The following is a 19,185-nucleotide window of genomic DNA, read 5'->3' as shown; positions in this document are numbered from 1 at the left end:
AAAAGGCTTTGCAAAGGCTAAGGAATTAAGTCTTTTATCTCTAGCAATTTGTTTCCATTTTAGCTACTTTAAATAAACAGACCCAGATTACTTTGAGACTGCCTCAAAAAGTACACCTGTTTTACTATCCTATACACAATTAATGATTTAATGACAAACTGTACCAAATTTAATTCTTTTCTGACTTAAAGCAAAGAAATTAAACATTAATGAATTTCATGTAAACATGTATAAAGCACTGCAGAAAATGGAACTGCTTTTCCCATGGATGTTAATCAACATCTGACTTGATAAGGACTCGTATTTCCATTAAAAGCTACTAAATATATTAAGTGTAGTATTTTTCATTATGATTACCATTATGAAATGCAATTCTTACATAAAAGTCATTTTTAAAATATGAAGAATTGCAAATTACCAGATCTACTTCATGTACAACTGAATAGAAATTAAATACATGAATAAGTTACAAAAGAATTTGCTTTGTCTGGATATAGCTCCACTTGTACTCAAGCTATTTTGGGCTCAAATAATACCTTAACCTTGCAAGAATGGTTGAGGTTTAACCATTAATTTGAGGCTCAAGAATTATTTCAAGAATATAAGTACTTTATTAAAGAATTTTTTTAAAACCAGAAGACAACTTACCAAATTGCTACACAGCAAGGCTAGCACTAACCATGCTTTCTAATACCACCTAATTTGTGCTCACTACTAAAATTTGGTTGCCAAAGTGTATAGATACCAACATTCAGCTTTACTACATAAGTGAAATGAGTGGACTGTATATGGAAAAAGTCCAAGTCTATACTTTCTGGAATATAACCCAAAAGGCATTTAGCAGATGTGTATATGCTGTACTTCTTTCCAGGGTAAGTAATTCTTAATTCTATTGGTATATATATATATATATATATAATTTATTTCAGAAAACATAACCTGGATTTGAATCATCTGCTCTGTGGAAATTTAAGAAACAGGCTGAGTGATACCAGTATGCCTTTTGCCATATTACCTCACCATTATACTCTCTTCTTTCAGACATTAGCTATGTAATATTACTAGTCTTTAGAGACATGTTTTAGAACTCACAAGAGGATATTTAATCAAAGAAAACTAAAAATGACATGATGCTGAGAAAACCTGGTACCAGTACGAATGCATACAAAACATTTTAAACAAAATTAGTATCATGAGGTTGCTATAATTAGATTCCACCCAAATGTTTCATGAATTTAACTCTTAGCTTTCATGGAATAACATAAAAAACAACCACTCAGAACCTATCTTTAACATTGCTTTTATTTCATTTCTTGCATTTATTTCCTTGTTATTTGTTTCCTGTTATAAGGAAACACATTAAAAAACCAGAATAACTATTAGCTTCATACATAAAAGCATAATCTTCCATCTCTTGCCAAAATAAAATTAAATTAGTTTATGAGTCATTTTATTTTTATGTTTTTTAAAAAGATGGTTAGTTGGCAATTAATTATTTAGAAGGCCAGTTTCCTGATCCTTTTTCAACTATGGAGAAGTCATCTCTTAAAATTTATGCTATGTAGAAATCTGAGATATATTAGGACTTTGTCAACTTACCATGAACACTTCCTAAAGTAATATCCCCAGCAGCAGAAGACAGAAATGACGATTCTGTATAAAGGTACTTGGCTTTCAGCAAACCATCTTCAGTAGATATATTAACAGAACTTCCCTGCAGTTTATTTACAGTCACAGTCTAGTAAAAGAAAGACTCTAATCAGTTCATTATAAAACAAAAACTGGTAAAAAGCCAAAATGATACCTATGGCATTCGTGGGTAATGATATAAAAAGTTACTACCTAGTACACAATCATTTTACTGACTCTGATTCCCTAACTCTAATTACAAGATTGTGAGCAATAGTGCATTCTTTGTATAATAGACTGTGGAGGCCAGGCACAGTGACTCACACCTGTAATCCTAGCAATCTGGGAGGCTGAGGTGGGCGGATCGTTTGAGCTCAGGAGTTCGAGACCAGCCTGAGCAAGAGCGAGACCCCGTCTCTACCCAAAATAGTAAGATGTTAATTGGACAACTAATAATATATAGAAAAAATTAGCTGGGCATGGTGGTGCATGCCTGTAGTCCCAGCTACTGGGGAGGCTGAGACAGTAGGATCGCTTGAGCTCAGGAGTTTGAGGTTGCTGTGAGTTAGGCTGATGCCATGGCACTGTAGCCAAAGCAACAAAGTGAGACTCTGTCTCAAAATAAACAAATACATAAATAAAATAAAATAAAATAAAAATAGACTGTGGACTAGACCAAATATATCCTTCCATTTATTTAGGTCTTGCTTGATTTCTCTTAATAATGTTTGATATTTGTAAAATTCTTCATCTTTTGTCAGATTTATTCCTATTTGATATATTTAAGTGCTATTATACAGGTATCTTTATAATTTTCATTTTATTTTAATTGACTTTTGTATTTGATCTTAATCCAACAACCTCACTCAACTCATTAATTCTAATTTATGTGTATTTTAAAAAATTCTACATGCATAAATATTGTCTACAGTGATAATTTCATTTCCTCCCTTCCCATCCTTATATTAATACTTTTTTTCCTTTCTTTTTCTTGCCTCAACCATATACTTCAGGCCTCCAATTCAATTATGAAAGACAGCGAATGGAAGTGATGGGATGGCAGGCATCCTTACACCTTATTCCTGTTCTCAGAAGGAAAGCTTACGTTTCATTGAGTATGGTGGTCACTACAAGTATCTTTTAGTTACCTCTTGTCAGATAAGGATGTTTTCTTCTATTTCAAATTTGTTTTATTCTTATTGCGATTTCAATCACAAATGGGTTTGAATTTTACCACATACTTTGTTGAGCTGTCATGATTTTTCTCCTTGAGTATGTTAATGTGCTGAATATATTATTATTTCTAGAAGGTTTCCACTTTACATTTACTAAGGCAGTAGCTTTCGGTTGAACAAAATGGAAAGAATTTTATATTTATCTTTAAGCTTCCCATACAAAACTCAATATCTATTTAGGTATATAATAGATAGATAATAGATATCACATATTGTTCACAACGTAAGATGTATAATAGATAATAGGTATCATATATTGTTCATAATGTAAAATGAAGATATCTAGTTAAGGATTCCAATCATCTTTATAATATTTTAAACAAATGTTTTATAAGCATAAAGTGAGTGTAATATAAAATTGTTGACATAAAACAATCACCAGGAAGGCTTGCCACGGTTTTGTCCCAGGACAACTTCAAATATCAGATAGTACAGTGTGGTGTTTAAAGAAATAACATCACTGTTTTTCAACCATTGGCATCAGTATCATCCACTCCAAATATGCCCTTCAAAAATTGTTGAGTTCAAGATGTTATCTAATAAGAATTGAGTTTCTAGAATACTAAAATATTAAAAAATAAAAGTATAAAAAGAGAAAGAAAAGTATCCAGATGTTCTTCTGGGAAGCAAATGAGAATTACTTGCCCTTCTAGATTTAAAGTATGTATCTCTCTTTTTTAATGGACTTAATTATTAAGTATATGATATACATCTGTTTGATTCTTATCTATTGAAGTTTTCTTTTAAACTAACTGTAAATTCATGGGAATTTTTGCTTTAAATCTAGCTTCAATAAATCTATCAAAGAAAGATAGATATTTTACCTACATTCGTATTTGTGAAAGTACATATGTTTTGCCTTCCTAAGCTTTACAGTAAAGGTTATAAAATTCCTGAAAAAAAATTATCCTTTACCTACAAAATTTCTTTGTGAAAAGTTGCTTTATGCTCATGGTTTCAAATTCTCCAAATATTTTCATAAAGCAGGCAACAAAGTAAGCCTTTCATAAATAGTGAGGCTGTTTTAGGGAACACCAAAAGATAAATATTTAAAGAATATTTGAAACTTAATTAAATTGGCAAAGGGGCACTTCTGATTAGACTCTCCCCATAACCAAATAAAGGCATCAAGATACTCCTTATAAGTATCTGGAAAATGCCACCATTACTTTGTTCATTAAACACTAAATATTTTACTCTCTAGGAAGCTAGAAACATATCCTCTCTTGCCCTGCCAAAGCAAATGAAAGCAAATGAAACCACAATACCCTCCCCACAACACAACATAGTTACTTTAACCAATCATTCCATTAAATTAATTTCGAAGACATTCAAAATTCACTAATAGCCACATATAATGCACTATATCAGATTCTAACTAAAACAATTAAACTTAGGATACCATTGTTTATAGGAAAATATTAAGACTCTGATTTATAGTTAATCATGCTAATGGAAAAAAAAATCATAAATACACTTCCTAGATTAAACTGTATAGCTTGCTTGTTAATAGAAGTAGCTATTTAAAGAAAGAAGTAGATCCAAAAATCACCACCATCCTGACAGAAGCATTATTCTAAATTGATTTTTCTTTCCTACATAAAAGGAAATTTTTTCATAAATTTAGTTATTATAAATACTTACAATAATTTAAAATTATTATAAATAACTTTTTGTTATTTATAATAGTTACTTGTACTTCTTAAAAATAATGAAAACCGGCCGGGCGGGGTGGCTCACGCCTGTAATCCTAGCTCTCTGGGAGGCCGAGGCGGGCGGATTGCTCAAGGTCAGGAGTTCAAAACCAGCCTGAGCAACAGCGAGACCCCGTCTCTACTATAAATAGAAAGAAATTAATTGGCCAACTGATATATATATATAAAAAAAAAATTAGCCGGGCATGGTGGCGCATGCCTGTAGTCCCAGCTACTCGGGAGGCTGAGGCAGAAGGATCGCTGGAGCCCAGGAGTTTGAGGTTGCTGTGAGCTAGGCTGACGCCACGGCACTCACTCTAGCCTGGATAACAAAGCGAGACTCTGGCTCAAAAAAAAAAAAAAAAAAAAAAATAATGAAAACCAAATTTTAAGGAAGTACTGTGGCTTTGTAGCCCAGACTAAGAAAAAGAGGAAAACTGAAAACTATGTCATTAATTCACCAAAAAGTCAAATGAAATGGGTTTCTATATCCCCTTTTAAGTTATAAAACTAATTTAAGATACTGAAATTAATGATAGAATTTAAAAACAGCTATGTAAATAACAATGCTATTATTTATAGTGCTCATTTGATTCTCACAATCTTGTTGAGTAGACAAAACAAATATGACTGTTTGTTTCTGAATAATGAAACTGAGTCTCAGGGAAATTAACTGGTAGATCCAGATCTGGTCAAGTTATCTTTCTTGTGATCCCTTTACCTTTATCATCATCATCACAGTATGTATTATATTAAAGTTAGCTATGTGCCAGACACTGTTTTAAATATTTTGCCTGTATTAATTCATTTAATCCTCACAACAGCCCTCTGAGTTAGATCCATTACTATTATCCCGCTTTCCAAAAAACAGACAAACAGGTTAAGTTAACTTGTCTGAAGTTATAGAGCTTCGTAAATTGCCAAGCCAGAATTCAAACACAGGCAGTTTGGTTCTCAATTCTGTGCTCTTAAGCAATTAGCTATGCTGCCTCTCAAATATTCAAAGCACATTCCTATGAAAGTTATATATTAAAAGTTAACAGATTCCATAAGTATTTGATGTTTTTTAATAATCACAAACTTATAAATATGCATTAAAAATTAACACTGTATATAATAAAGTACATCACAAAACTCAATCAAGCAAGAAATAAAATAGTGTGATAGAAAGTAGGAATAAATGAATATGCAATAAACCATATAAGTTGGAACAAATAACTAATGAGAGGAAACAGTAGCCAAACTATTCAAAATAGCAAATAATTGAATATATTTGAATATAAATACATAATATGCCAGTAACTTAGGTCATTTCAAATAACATTAGCCATCATACAAGGAACTGAGTTTGAAGGTGCTACAAACTTGTCCAATTTCCCTCTTGTACCTCCAAGACCACAGCTATCTGAGAAGTGAAACACTAAATGCCATTTCAAAAGAGCTGATGCATAAGGCCACATGGTATCTTTCAACATTTTCCTAGTTTAATTTAAAGGGTGTATTGAAATGTTTGGGCTTAAACAGCCTCCCATACATTCTAAGAGAAAGATGATAGAAAATAAAGTGATATCAATAGAAACGATTAGTGTTATAATCTACTTTAATAATGCCAACAATAATTTACCTACAAAATATGCTCACAATCCTCCCCACCAATTATCTAAGAATAAAGCTGACCATAGAGTTTAGCTAATTTATTTTAAAAGACCCTTGCAAATTGCATAATTGTAAAGTAAAAGGAGACTTAGATTTTCTCAAAGATTTAAAACATTATTGATCACATTTAAAAAACTGACAACATAGATTATAAAATTATACTCTTACTCTTAATACTATGCTAAATCACAGAAAGCAACAAAAGAAGTTGCTTAAAAAAATACAATCTTTCCATAACTGCTAAAAATCCAGCTTTTAGAGAACAGTAAATTATCTAATGGTGCCACCTTGTGGAAAATACTGAAGGAAACAGAGTTTTGAAACCCCTCAATAGTAGTTCATTAGTAAATTCAAATTTGAAACAGAGGTTTATAAACCTAATCCATGAGAAAAATCCAATCAAAATATTGATATTACTTAATGAACTATTTTAATGTATGATCATAAAAATAAAAATCTCTTTGGAACTAAAATTAAATAGTAAGCATTTAAGTATTTATTTATTACAGATTAAGAACTAAATAACTGTCAAAAGTATTAAACTACAAACTAAAACTTAAATTCTGTAATATTTTATCACCTCAATTCCAAATTTGAATTTACTAATGAGCTACAATGTATTAAAAAGGGAATGTTACACCAGAAATTTTATACAACCTCTCCACCCTGTGAGCCAAATGGAAGCAAAATTGTAACTATTAAAAAAAGAAAGTTTCAATCTTACACTTTTATCTGATGCATGAATATCTATATTTCCATAAATTGTTCCCAGACAGATCACTTTGCCTCCTTTTGTCTGAACATGAAATTTTTGACTCTGAAAGATAAATACAAAAACACATATACAGAAAAAAAGAGAATAAGTTTGACTTGTACTAATGAAACATTTTCAACATTTCTTTATTAATAGTAATAGTAATAATGAAGCAAAAGAAATAGAAACTATTTGGAATAATGACATCAAACAGAAAAATATGTCAATGACTGTTAAAAGGATTAAATAAGCCACCTAAACTCAAACAGATAAAAAGGTCTTCAATTAGCTTCACTGAAGGGCTTGAGAATAAAAGATCACTATGACCAGCTAACTAAATATTAAGGATGATGAGGATGACAACAATAGTTACTATTCATCATTATTAATATTCATCATTACTATTAATAACAGTAATAGTTATCACTTACTTGGCATTTTCTCTGCACCAGATGCAATGTTACCTACTTTACATGAACTATCATTTAATCCTCACAACAACCCAGAGAGATGGCTATTACATTTTTCCCATTTTACAAAGGAAGAAAACCAAGACTCAGAAAGGTTAAATAACTTTATTAGAGTGACACAGTTAAAAAAACAACAACAAAATCTAACCTAACAATTAGAATCAAGCTCTGTGTGATTCCAAAATGCATACTCTTAAGGCTAGAGTGATCTGAAGGATAGAATACACTTATTGTAACAGCCCACTGTTAAACCTTCTAGCACAACACACTTCAGAAACTGGAACTAAGTGCAAATGTCCTCAAGCACAGATAAAACAGCAGCCACAAGCCAGGCCTCCTCTGCCAGACATAAAAAAAAAGAGAGAGAAAGAGTGTGTGTGTGTGTGTGTGTGTGTGTGTGTGTGTGTGTGTGTGTGTGTGTGTGTGTGAGAGAGAGAGAGAGAGAGAGAGAGAGAGAGAGAGAGGATTTGGTGGTGCTTGGCAACTATATGAAACACTACTATTGGCCCACCAAAATCCATTTTTTCCCCCAAAGTAAAAGCAGTATAGCATGGCCTGTGGTGAGACTACGTTTTCCAACTTCCCTTACCTCTTAGGTATTATTAAGTTTTACCAATAGAAAGTAAGTGGAAATGTAACGTGCCATTTCCAGGTTGGCATTTTTGGAAAAATAGGCACTTCTTCTCTGTGCTCTTTCTTCCCTTTCCCTAGGTGGATGCAGATGATAACAATGCTCTAAGAGATGGCAGATCCAGAAGATGGAAGGAACGGAGGATCTCTGAAAGAAAAGGAGCCACCCACATACTTGGACCAAGGGAGAAATAAACTATGTATAATTGTATGTGAGCCATTAGATGTTTGGTCTATTTTTTTTTTTTTTTTAGTTTATTTTCCCTTACCTATCACGTATGTCTTCAGTTCTGCCATATAATTATAAAGAGATGAAGAACAGGTAAATAGCAGAAGTTGCAGAGGAAGAAAAATAGCAAAAGCAAATTTACCAACAGCATTACTAACAACTGCAGAGAAATGTCTAAAAGGTAGGGAGACAAAAATTCAAAACAACCATATAGTTTTTGGTTGCTTTACTTAGAGGGAATACAGTAAAACTTTAGGTAAAATAGCCCAGGAATAAATTTCAAAAAATTTAGTGAAAAGAGCACAATGAATCATTCTTTTAAAAAATCTGTATTATAGGCCAGGTGCAGTAGCTCACGCAGGCGTCCTCAAATGTGGGCCACATGCGGGTGTTTTTGCCTGTTTGTTTTTTTGCTTCAAAATAAGATATGTGCAGTGTGCATAGGAATTTGTTCATAGTTTTTTTTAAACTATAGTCTGGCCCTCTGATGGTCTGAGGGACAGTGAACTGGCCCCCTGTTTAAAAGGTTTGAGGACACCTGGGCTCATGCCTATAATCTTGGCAATCTGGGAGGCCAAGGCAGGAGAATTGCTTGAGGTCAGGAGTTCGAGACCAGCCTGAGCAAGAGCAAGACCCCATCTCTATAAAAAATAGAAATATTAGTCGGGTGTCATGGCACATGCTTGTAGTCCCAGCTACTCAGCAGACTGAGACAGGAGGATCACTTGAGCCCAGGAGGTTGCAGTGAGCTAGAATGATGTCATTGCACTCTAGTTGAGGCAAATTTTATTACATAGATCAACTATATTTCATGTCCTTAAAATAAGTGAAAGAGAAACTTATATCAACAGGTGATCACTAATTCAAGGTAATGATATTATATCACATTTAAAACTCAAACCAGATATTTTTCCAGTGTTCTCATTTGTGAATTTACATCAGTTAAATCCCAAAATCTCAAGAATAACTCTTAACCCTTGGTATACCATTAGGATCCACTGGCCCAATTCAGTTCTTTAATTTCTTTTTTGAGCTATTTTATTTGTAAGGATTGAATTTGATGACTTTTGTTTTTTTAGAAGTTTTTCAAAGAATGAACAGAAAATTTATTAACTTTGAAAAAATCAAGTAAAACTCATCTATCTTGAAATTACCATAACAGTCCACTGGACTCCTATAAATCTAAAATACATTATGGAATAATAGTATTCTTATTTTTCATATGTCTTATAACATTTTGCTATTTTATCATTACAGGAGTTATTTCATCATTATTCTTCAATTATTCCCAATTATGTTAAAAAAAAGACTAAAATATTAATAATAAGAAAATAGAATGATGGACTTGCCTAGAATGGTAGTTCTCAACTGGAGGTGACTTTGTACCCCAGAGGACATTTGGCAATGTCTGGAGACATTTTTTCTTGTCCTAACTTAGGAGCATGCTACTGTCCCCTAGAAGGTAAAGACTGGAGATAGTGCTAACATCCTACATTGCACAGGACAGCCCCCCCAATAAGAAAGAATGATCTGGCCCAAAATATCAATAGTGCCAAGGCTGAAAAACCATTTTTTTATTTTATGCCCATAAAGGCAAAAAAGAAGAAAACTGACAGAGAATGATCTTTCAGAATTATCCGATGAATCAAAATATGAATGCAAAGAGATAGAAAATAGTACATTAGGTTCTAATTTTGATTGTAAAATTGGAAATCTCAAACTCTGAGTCTTCAGAGGATAATATTCTAAATTAATTTTCTGAAACTTAAGCATCAATGATTGAACAAAATATTTCTAAGAACAAAAAGGAACTATAATATTCTCAACCAGTTAGTCCTTCAACATGAAGAAGACCTCATTAAGCTATCTTCTATAACCAGAACCTGAATCAACCCATTTTGCTAAAAGGGCATGTAACAGTATTCTTAATCTTTTATGGTGTTTGTACAACTAAATTTATTTGAAATGATTCATGTGTGGACAGATGCAAATAAAGGTAGATGAAAAAATCCTGAAAAATAGAATAATCTCTTTAGTTTGATTTTATAGTTTAAGGGTTAAAAAATAGTATTGAAACAAAATTAGAAAAATGCTTATACCTTAACAGATTGCAAGATGCTGGTCCCCTGCTCAGTTTCAATTTTGCAATCATCACACTCAATATTTTGAATTTTTACACAGCCAGACCCTGATGATTTGATATTCAAACCTAGAAGTGAAAAAAGAAAAAATAAGTTAGCACTACAGTAAATGAATTCCCAAGCATTTTAGTACATCCTAGAAATCCAGCTCCTCAGTTATATCTGTAATATTTCTGAATCCTGGAGAAAGCATAGTTGCCAACAGTTTCTCTCTAAAGGTAAGGGGTCCCCACCATGGCAACAGGACCAAATGCAATGGCCTGTCTGCCACTTTTTAGAAACAGAGCAGTTATTTCTATTGGCCTATATCATTTAAAGAGAGAAAATAACATAAATGGAAAATAAAAGAGGCAAGAGACTGCAATTCTTATCATTACTCCTGTGGAAGATCATAGAAGCTTCTTCTCTAGTATATATGATCATGATTTAAGTGTTCAAATCCTACCTCTAGCCTTTCATATCTAAATAATGAAAATATGACCATGAAGTTGTATCACAAGGTATTTGAAGTAATTTTTAAAAATGGGAACAACTTTGAATAATCTAATAATAAATACTATTAAAACCACAAGATTATAAATAAATAACAGTGATATATGAAGAAAGTTTGGAAAATAAGGAATCACAGATGCCACCCTTGGCTGTCAATTTATGATGTAACCTTAGGCATCCCTGGGTACAAAAAATATTTAAAACATTGACATTTAATACCTAATTCACATAAAGGGGCAGCATTGGTAGATAAAGAGAGAAGGAAACAGATTCTAAAGATATTCTATCCTTACTAGGTAGGTGGAGAAGTTAAGGCTAGACACTGAGCGGTAGTTAATGCTACTGTCACCCATTCACTGAAATAGGTAATAGACAAACTACAGGAACAAGCATGAAGAAAATTGAGTTATGTTGATTTGAGGGGCCTGTGGAATAGATGCATGGAAACAGTAAATTGGAAGTGGAGTTCTGGCTCTAAAAAGAGGATGCCAAAAATAATGAGATTTGGAATCACCTGCAAAGATAGTATCCATTTTCATCTGTGCTGCCATAAACTTTGCTTAACTCTATTTCTATGCAGTACTCAGCCTATTTTGTGTAATTGGTAAATCTTCCCCCCTAACCCACGCCAGACTGTTACATTTTGAGGGCAGAGTCTCATTCATCTAGGCTACTTAAAAGTTTAGAAGTATAGTGGTTGAACAGACTCCAGTCAGTTTAAATCCTAGTTCCAATACTTTATACCTGAGAGTAGGCATATATTCCTTGATCTACCCCCACCATAATGTTAAGTTTCATGAAGCCATTTTTTCCTATTTTTTCACCCACAATAAATATTTACTTTATGCAACTTTCTGCATCTCAATTCCCTCATCTGAAATGGTGACAATAACAGTTCAGTAGTGCCCCCTTATCTGCACGGGACACATTTCAAGACCCCCTGTAGATGCCTGAAACCACAGAGAGTACCGAACCTTACATATGCTGTTTTTTCCTATATACATACCAATGATAGAGTTTAATTTATAAATTAGGCACAATAAGAGATTAACGAATAAATAGAACAATTATAACAGTATACGCTAATGAAAGTTACGTGAATGTGGTCTCTCTCTCACATACAATATGTTAATATTTTCAGACAGTGGTGGATGCACGTAACAAGCCAAGAAAGCAAAACTACACATAAGGGGAGACTACTGTATCACTTTTATGGTGGAACTGTAAAGATTAGAAAAGATTATCTTAGAAATGTTAAGTGTTATGATCACCATCAATATCACCCTTCAGCCCCAGAAAGAACAAGAACCTGAGGAGCCCTTCCTAGAGAAGTGTGTATACACAGTGGCTTGCATCTGGGAAGTAACATGGAACCTAAATACTTAGGAAACATCTTCTTGCAGACATTATTACTGAAATTTCCCAGGCAGTCTTACTATTTGTTTTTTTTAAAACTTGCTACTCATGGAGAACCTAGGCCACAAAGAATGGGAACGTCATTAAGAAGCTGGGTACCTATTTGAAACCAAATACTTGGTCCAGGTTAGATATGGAACATCCTATAGACATGACTATTTTGGGACAGACTCCCACGCTGTGAGCAGGGGGAAATGTATATAGATTGCCATGTCATTGAACGGATTATCAAGAACTTCAATCTTGAAAAATAAGCCAGTTTGCTTATGACCAAGTGACAAAGGAGAACACAAGGAGCTCCACAAATGGTATTTGACTTGGATTATTCTAAATTACGTTTCCATTTGATGTATAACATTTTCGTAACTGAGAACCTAATTTTTAAATACTGCTTGGAAAGTCAGAGTAAAACAGAAGAAGAAAGAGGCAGCTTCCCAAGGGGACAAAAGTAAATCTGGTCAGAAAGAAAGCCAGGTTCAAAAGGCCCAATTAAAAGTGCAGTCCGCTATGCTGCCCAGGAACTCAAACCCGTTTTAACGTCACTTCACTTGCCAAACTTCAGGGGCGCGTTCACCTCCACGGACGCCTGGGGGTCGATGGTGTCAGACACGATGGCCATCTCTTTCAGAGCCTCGTCGTACTTTACCTGCAGCCCGTCTAGGCCCCGCGCCCCGTCCTCCACGCCACACACCGCGACCAGCACGCGGTCGCCATCCGGGTAGGTGAGGGGGTCCAGGGGCCTCACGGCCAGGTGGCACGGGAGCCGCGCCCGCAGCCGACCGAACGGGCTCACCGGCAGCGTCCACTCCCTCAGAAGCCGGCGCGCGGGGCCAGGCGGAGGAACCTGGGCCTCCGAGTCGGGCCGTCGCTCGCCCTCACCGGAGTGGTACGGCCTGGCCTGGCAAGCCTGGCAAGTCCAGGGCCCTGCGCCTGCCCACACTCGGAGCCGGCGGAGCCGGAGGCAGCCAGACCGCCAGCTTACGCAGGGGGTGAGCATCGCAGGCCCCTCTCGCCCTCACTCAGAACACCTTAGCAACAGGGAGGGTGACTTGCCACAGTCAATCGACTGTGCCACTGTGCGGCCTCAAGTCAATAATGAGACTTTGCGAGGGTCTGCTGAAACAAGAGCAAGCCCGCTCCCTTGGCAAGGCGATTTAAACCTCAGCAGCAGGGGAGCAAGTTGGAATTTCAAAACTTGTTAAGTATCAACTCTGACCGAGACTCCTAGCCTACTCCCGCCCCTTTCGCGAAGGCCGACGGGATTGTTAGTTCTAAAGGGGCCAGACGTCGAAGGGCTCTTCGCTTTATAAACTACACGTCCCAGGAGGCAGTGCGCAAGAGTGGACCTGTGGCACCGCAGTTATTAGACTGGGCTGGGAAAGGCGCGCGCCCTTCGCCTCAAGCCCATTGGCCATGGGAGGCAGGAAAAAAAAAATCTACAGGGGACCCCTACTGGCCAATGGAAAGAGTGGAAAGGGCACGAGGTAACGCTGCCCTTGGTCACCTTGGATACTGAGGACGCTACTTCTTGTTTGGAGAGGGTGGAGCTTTGGAGTGAGACCGAGGAGGCCAAAACCCAAAGAGAAAAAGAGGAGCCTAAAGAAGGATCAGTACTAAGGCAAAGGGTAAGAAATTGCTCTTTAAAGATGAGAACTAGGTGCAAACTAGAAGTCTCCTCTGTGTGGGTGGTTAGAAACGAGCTTAACTAAACTAGTGCCGGAGGGGGTGTGGAGGCGGAGGCTCCTTGGATGGAGAATCTCTTGGCAAGCGAAGAGCCAAATTGGTGCTTTTTTTTTTTTTTTTTTTGAGACAGAGTCTCGCTTTGTTGTCCAGGCTAGAGTGAGTGCCATGGCGTCAGCCTAGCTCACAGCAACCTCAAACTCCTGGGCTCCAGTGATCCTTCTGCCTCAGCCTCCCAAGTAGCTGGGACTACAGGCATGTGCCACTATGCCCGGCTAATTTTTTATATATATATCAGTTGGCCAATTAATTTCTTTCTATTTATAGTAGAGACGGGGTCTCGCTCTTGCTCAGGCTGGTTTTGAACTCCTGACCTTGAGCAATCCGCCTGCCTCGGCCTCCCAAGAGCTAGGATTACAGGCGTGAGCCACAGCACCCGGCCTAAATTGGTGCTTTTTGAGGGAACTCCCTCTTCAGTAGCAAATATAGGAATCTGGCTCCTTCCTGACCCTAAGTGACCTTATGCCAGTCTTTGTACTTCTTTGGGTTTCAATTGCTGGCTTTGAAAATAAAGACATTAACATCTTCCTTGCCTTGCCTAAAAGGGTTTTTGTAAGGATCAATAAGAAAATGGAAGGGAACGCAGTGCACAGTCTACAAAAATGCAATGTATTATTGTATTTTTAGTTCAATGTACTTACCATTGATTCTGTGTTACTAAGACATCAGAACTTGTTTTGAGAGCAACATTGATCTCTTTGACTACAATGATCCTCAGTTTGGGGACTGAAAAAAGATACAAAAAAAGAGAAAATCAACATATGCAGTGGAAAGAGGGTGGGACAGGGCGTCAGATTATTTTCCTGGTTTATCTGTGTCACCTGGACCCATTTCTTCAGTTTTAAGATGAAGAAGGATTGTATTAAATGAGTAAGGTCTCTTTTACCTTTTATATTTAATTGTTCTATAGACAATAAAATGATGAAAAAGAAAAACAAAGATTTATTTTCTCCTTTTCTGTCTGGTTTCTCTCTCTCTTTCTTTGCCTCTACCTTTTACTATAAATTATTCCTTAATTTTTTTTTTTTTAGCTAAGTCACCTGCAAGCAATGACATTTCATAAAATGCAAGTGCTAAAACTGGATGCCTTCAAAAATTGTAGCGCTTGGCTAAGTGCAATGACCAGAATTTCTGGGAGCTATACTGATAGACAGACAGACTGGGCTAAAGGGCTCATGCCACACATTATTTGCTAACCATTACCATTTTTAAAATGCAGTGTTTTCTTAAGTTATCATTTCCTCTTTTCTGTTCTTCTGGTCCTCCCTCCCTCCTTATTCTTCTTCCTTTAGTGAAGAAGTGCCCACTGAATGAATAATGGTTCTGTCTTTGGCTTTGTGTTTCATGTGGTCATGATTATTCAGACTAATCTTCAAGCTCTCTTTTTTTATGAAAACCCACAGGCATAACTTTGAAAAGAAATTTGAAAAAAGGCATTGATTTAAGCAAGTTGAGAATGTACTCAAATTTGTTGTAAAAATGCTAGATATTTTTAGATTAAATATGAATCCTTAATAAATAATTGTGTTTCTATGGTAATTTTTCCTTTTCTGAGACAAACTAAGTTAATGGAATTGGCAACTGAACCATAATTGTCTGTGTTGCTTAATAATTATTTTACTATATTCAAATAAACAAAATTGAAATATATTCAAATATAATTGAATATAATTCAAATATAATTCAAAATACTCAAATAAAATTGACAGAAAGTTACTTTTCTGATCATGTGAAGTTGAAAATGGAGAAAATTGTTGTATTGAGATTGACAGAAGATATTAAAATGTTATAGACACTTAAAAACAGTCTAATGAGTATCAAGTCTGTCCACATGACAATAGTGACTAAAAAATATTGTACTTTCCATCTATATGATATTATAGTTTTCAGAATATGTTCACAACAATAAGCATGAAAAGGCTTGAAAATATGTGTATCTGTGACCCAGAAATTATATTTTTTAGGATGTAAGCATAAAATTAGGAATGTTGAAAGAATTTTGTTTTTACAGGGTTACTTATAATAATCTCATCAATTCAAATTCCACCAAATAAGAGGGTATTATATAATTAGTATACATCTGGAATTTTTTTTTTCTTTGAGACAAGGTCTCACTCTGTCACCAGGGCTAGAGTGCAGTGGTGTGATCATAGCTCATTGCAACCTCAAACTCCTGGGCTCAAGTGATCTTCCTGCCTCAGCCTCCTGAATAGTTGGGACTACAGAGGCATGCCACCACACCTGGCTAATTTTTGTAGAGTCCTGTTTTGCTCTTGCTCAGTCTGGTGGTTTTAAACTCCTGACCTCAAGCAATCCTCACGCCTAAGGCTTCCAAAGTGCTAGCATTACAGGTGCAAGCCACCGTACCCAGCCACATCTGGAATATTATACAATAATTTTAACATTATATTTTGAAGATGAGTCAATGATATGGGAAATATTCTCTAATAAGTGAAACAAGCAAATACAAAAGTGTATATATAGTATGATCCTAGTTCTGTAACAATAAAAAATTTAATATAAAATTATACTGCATAGAAACAATTCCAGAGGGGTAGACACCACTTGATAACAGTAGTTATCTTTAAACAGTTAGATTATGAGTGCTTACTTCATTTTTTGTGCGTTATCAATGGTGAACATATATTGCATTTATAAGAAAAAAATTTAAAAGCATTTTTAGCATATATTGTTTCATAAGACTGACTCTAATAATCAAATGGGTGAAGGATTTTTTACCATGTAAATACAGATGTCAATAAATATCTTATTTAATGATTTATGTTCAATAAGTGAACAGCAGAGGGCATGAGAGTTCTGAGAAGAAAATGTAAACAAAACAAAGGATTCATTAATTCAGTTTAAGTGAGGAAAGCCATAAGAATTTAATTTTCTGAATTATAAACTATTTAAAAATAAATATATCTTTATGACTTCTATTATTCTTATGCAATATTAAACTCAATAACATAAACTAATAACTAACAATATTGAGAAATACTTAATATGTAGGTAGTCCTAGTTGAAATCTCTATGTGAAACTGCAAATTGAGACAGTTTTACTTCTTTTTTTCTATAATAATCTGCATGGCTTGTATTTCTTTTCTAGGATGACTGTACAATATTGAATTGGAGTGGTGAAAGCAGAAATCCTTGTCTTATTTGCAATCTTATGGGGGAAAGCATTTGGGATTTCACCAGCAACTATGAGTTAGCTTTGGTTTTTTTGTATATGAACTTTGGCAGGTTAAAGGAGTTTAATTCCTAATTTTCTTAGACTTTTTTTTTATTTCAGCATATTACAGGGGTACAAATGTTTAAGTTACATATATTGCCTTTTTTCTTAGACTTTTAATCATGAGCAAATGTTGTATTTTGTCAAATTTTTTTTGGCATTTATTGAGATGATCATATGGTTTTTCTTCTTTAATTTATTTATGGGGTCTATTACAATGATTTATTTTCAAATGTTGAAGCACCTTTCATTCCCTGGATAAACTGCATTTGATCATGTTATGTTATCTTGTTTATAAACTTCTATATTCAATTTGCGAATATGTGTGAGGATTTTTGCATTATATTTTCATGGGGGATATTGGTCTGAAGTGTTCTTTTACATCTTTTTCTAGTGTAGGTATCAGGGTAAAATTAGGAGGCAAACGTTCCTTCTTTTATTTTCTGGAAGATTTGTAGAGAATTGATATTCTGCTTTTGTTTTATATATCTCACTCAGGAGTCAATATGCTTTCTTTATCCAAAGCCTTCAATTTGTAAATCTTCAGCCTCTCTTTCTATTCTTTACTTCTGGAGCTCTTACCTAGGTGTCTATTTGAATTTCTCATTTTATCATCCAGGTCTTTTAACTTATATTCACATGATTTGTGCTTCTTCATCTTTTTGTATTTCATTATGGATGATTTCTTCAAGAAATGAATTTCTTCAATTATATGATAAATTTCACTAATTCTTTCCTAATCTTTTCTGACCCAATGTTTAATGTCTGCATTGAGTTTTTCATCCCAATGACTATATTTTTGCTTTTAGAAGATGTATTTTGTTCTTTTACTAATCTGCTTTCTCTTATGTTAAACTGCCCTATTTATTTATTGTGGTTTCTTTACCTTCTCTTATCTCTTTAATTATTTTAAACATATTATGTAAAATTATTCTGTTATGTTTTAGGGTTGCTATTTCTCTGTTGTTGCATGAACGCTGTCTCTGTCACAGTGTTTTATTTCCTGTCATGGCTTGTAAATTTTTATTCGTAGCTGATCAGCAGGAGTGTGTGTGTGTGTGTGTGTGTGTGTGTGTGTGTGTGTGTGTGTGTGTGTGTGTGTGAAAATCCTTTAAATTCTGGATCGTAATAATGCCCCTCCAGAACAATTCTACATTTGCTTCAGTCAGAGCCCTACCAATTTCCATGGTTTATGGGCCAGGTTTTCAATTTTTATTTATTTATCTCTTGTTTTTGCTTCATATTTTTTGTACAAAGTAGTTCATTAATACAAAAACATGAATATAAAGTATTAATAAGGTATAAAGAATAATACTGAAAAGAACATCTTTGTACCTAACACCCAGTTTAAGAAATAAGACACTACCAGTGAGTTTGAATTTCTGTTTTTCTTTTTTGCTCCTTTATTTTCTGGCTTTCACCTAAAAGCAAACTAAGCTGTGAACTGTAAAGAAGAAAGGGGGTCCTACAACACAGAAGGCTCAGGGAAATTCCTGTCTTTTTCTTTTCTTTTCGCTCTTCCAAGGCCAGCTCCAAACACAGATTTGCACTTCTACTGCCAGGCTATGAGGATACTGAAGAATAAAAGAGAACACTGTCCTTCTTTTTTTTTTTTTATTTTTATTTTTTTTTTTTAGGCCATATGCTACAGCAGAATCTGTCCTTCTAAATAGAGGAACTGGTAAAAGAGTGGGGTTAGGGGGAGAATCTTCACACTCTTTTCTTTTTTCTTGCTGTGTTTCAAGGGCAGCCTCAACTACATGGCACTGAATGGCAGCGTAAAGCAAAAACTAAGAGAACAGAATCTTTCTGGCCGCAACAAAGGGGGCCCATGAAAGCTGGAAAGTGTTGGGGAAAATCTCAT

General features: G+C 35.0%; 2 protein-coding genes across 2 annotated transcripts in view; one reads left to right on the top strand and one right to left on the bottom strand.

The window, feature by feature from the left end:
- The window catches only part of FAM185A (family with sequence similarity 185 member A), a 45,169-nt gene extending 31,667 nt beyond the window's left edge, over nucleotides 1-13,502 (bottom strand). The window contains exons 1-4 of the mRNA XM_012747331.3: nucleotides 12,899-13,502; nucleotides 10,397-10,506; nucleotides 6,939-7,031; nucleotides 1,600-1,738 (exon numbers count right to left, since the gene is read on the bottom strand). Of these exons, the coding sequence (XP_012602785.2) occupies nucleotides 1,600-1,738; nucleotides 6,939-7,031; nucleotides 10,397-10,506; nucleotides 12,899-13,343 (787 nt within the window). The 5' untranslated portion in view covers nucleotides 13,344-13,502. The remainder of the gene's footprint in view (nucleotides 1-1,599; nucleotides 1,739-6,938; nucleotides 7,032-10,396; nucleotides 10,507-12,898) is intronic.
- Nucleotides 13,503-13,882: 380 nt separating this feature from the next.
- Nucleotides 13,883-19,185, top strand: part of CCDC146 (coiled-coil domain containing 146) — a 147,679-nt gene continuing 142,376 nt past the window's right edge. The window contains exon 1 of the mRNA XM_012747191.2: nucleotides 13,883-13,971. The gene's annotated coding sequence lies outside the window, so the exon portion shown is untranslated. The remainder of the gene's footprint in view (nucleotides 13,972-19,185) is intronic.

Source organism: Microcebus murinus, chromosome 9, assembly GCF_040939455.1.
Source record: "Microcebus murinus isolate Inina chromosome 9, M.murinus_Inina_mat1.0, whole genome shotgun sequence".
Taxonomy (NCBI): Eukaryota; Metazoa; Chordata; class Mammalia; order Primates; family Cheirogaleidae; genus Microcebus; species Microcebus murinus.
The sequence above is the reverse complement of the archived record's forward strand: the minus strand, read 5'-3'. Positions and strand labels throughout refer to the sequence as shown.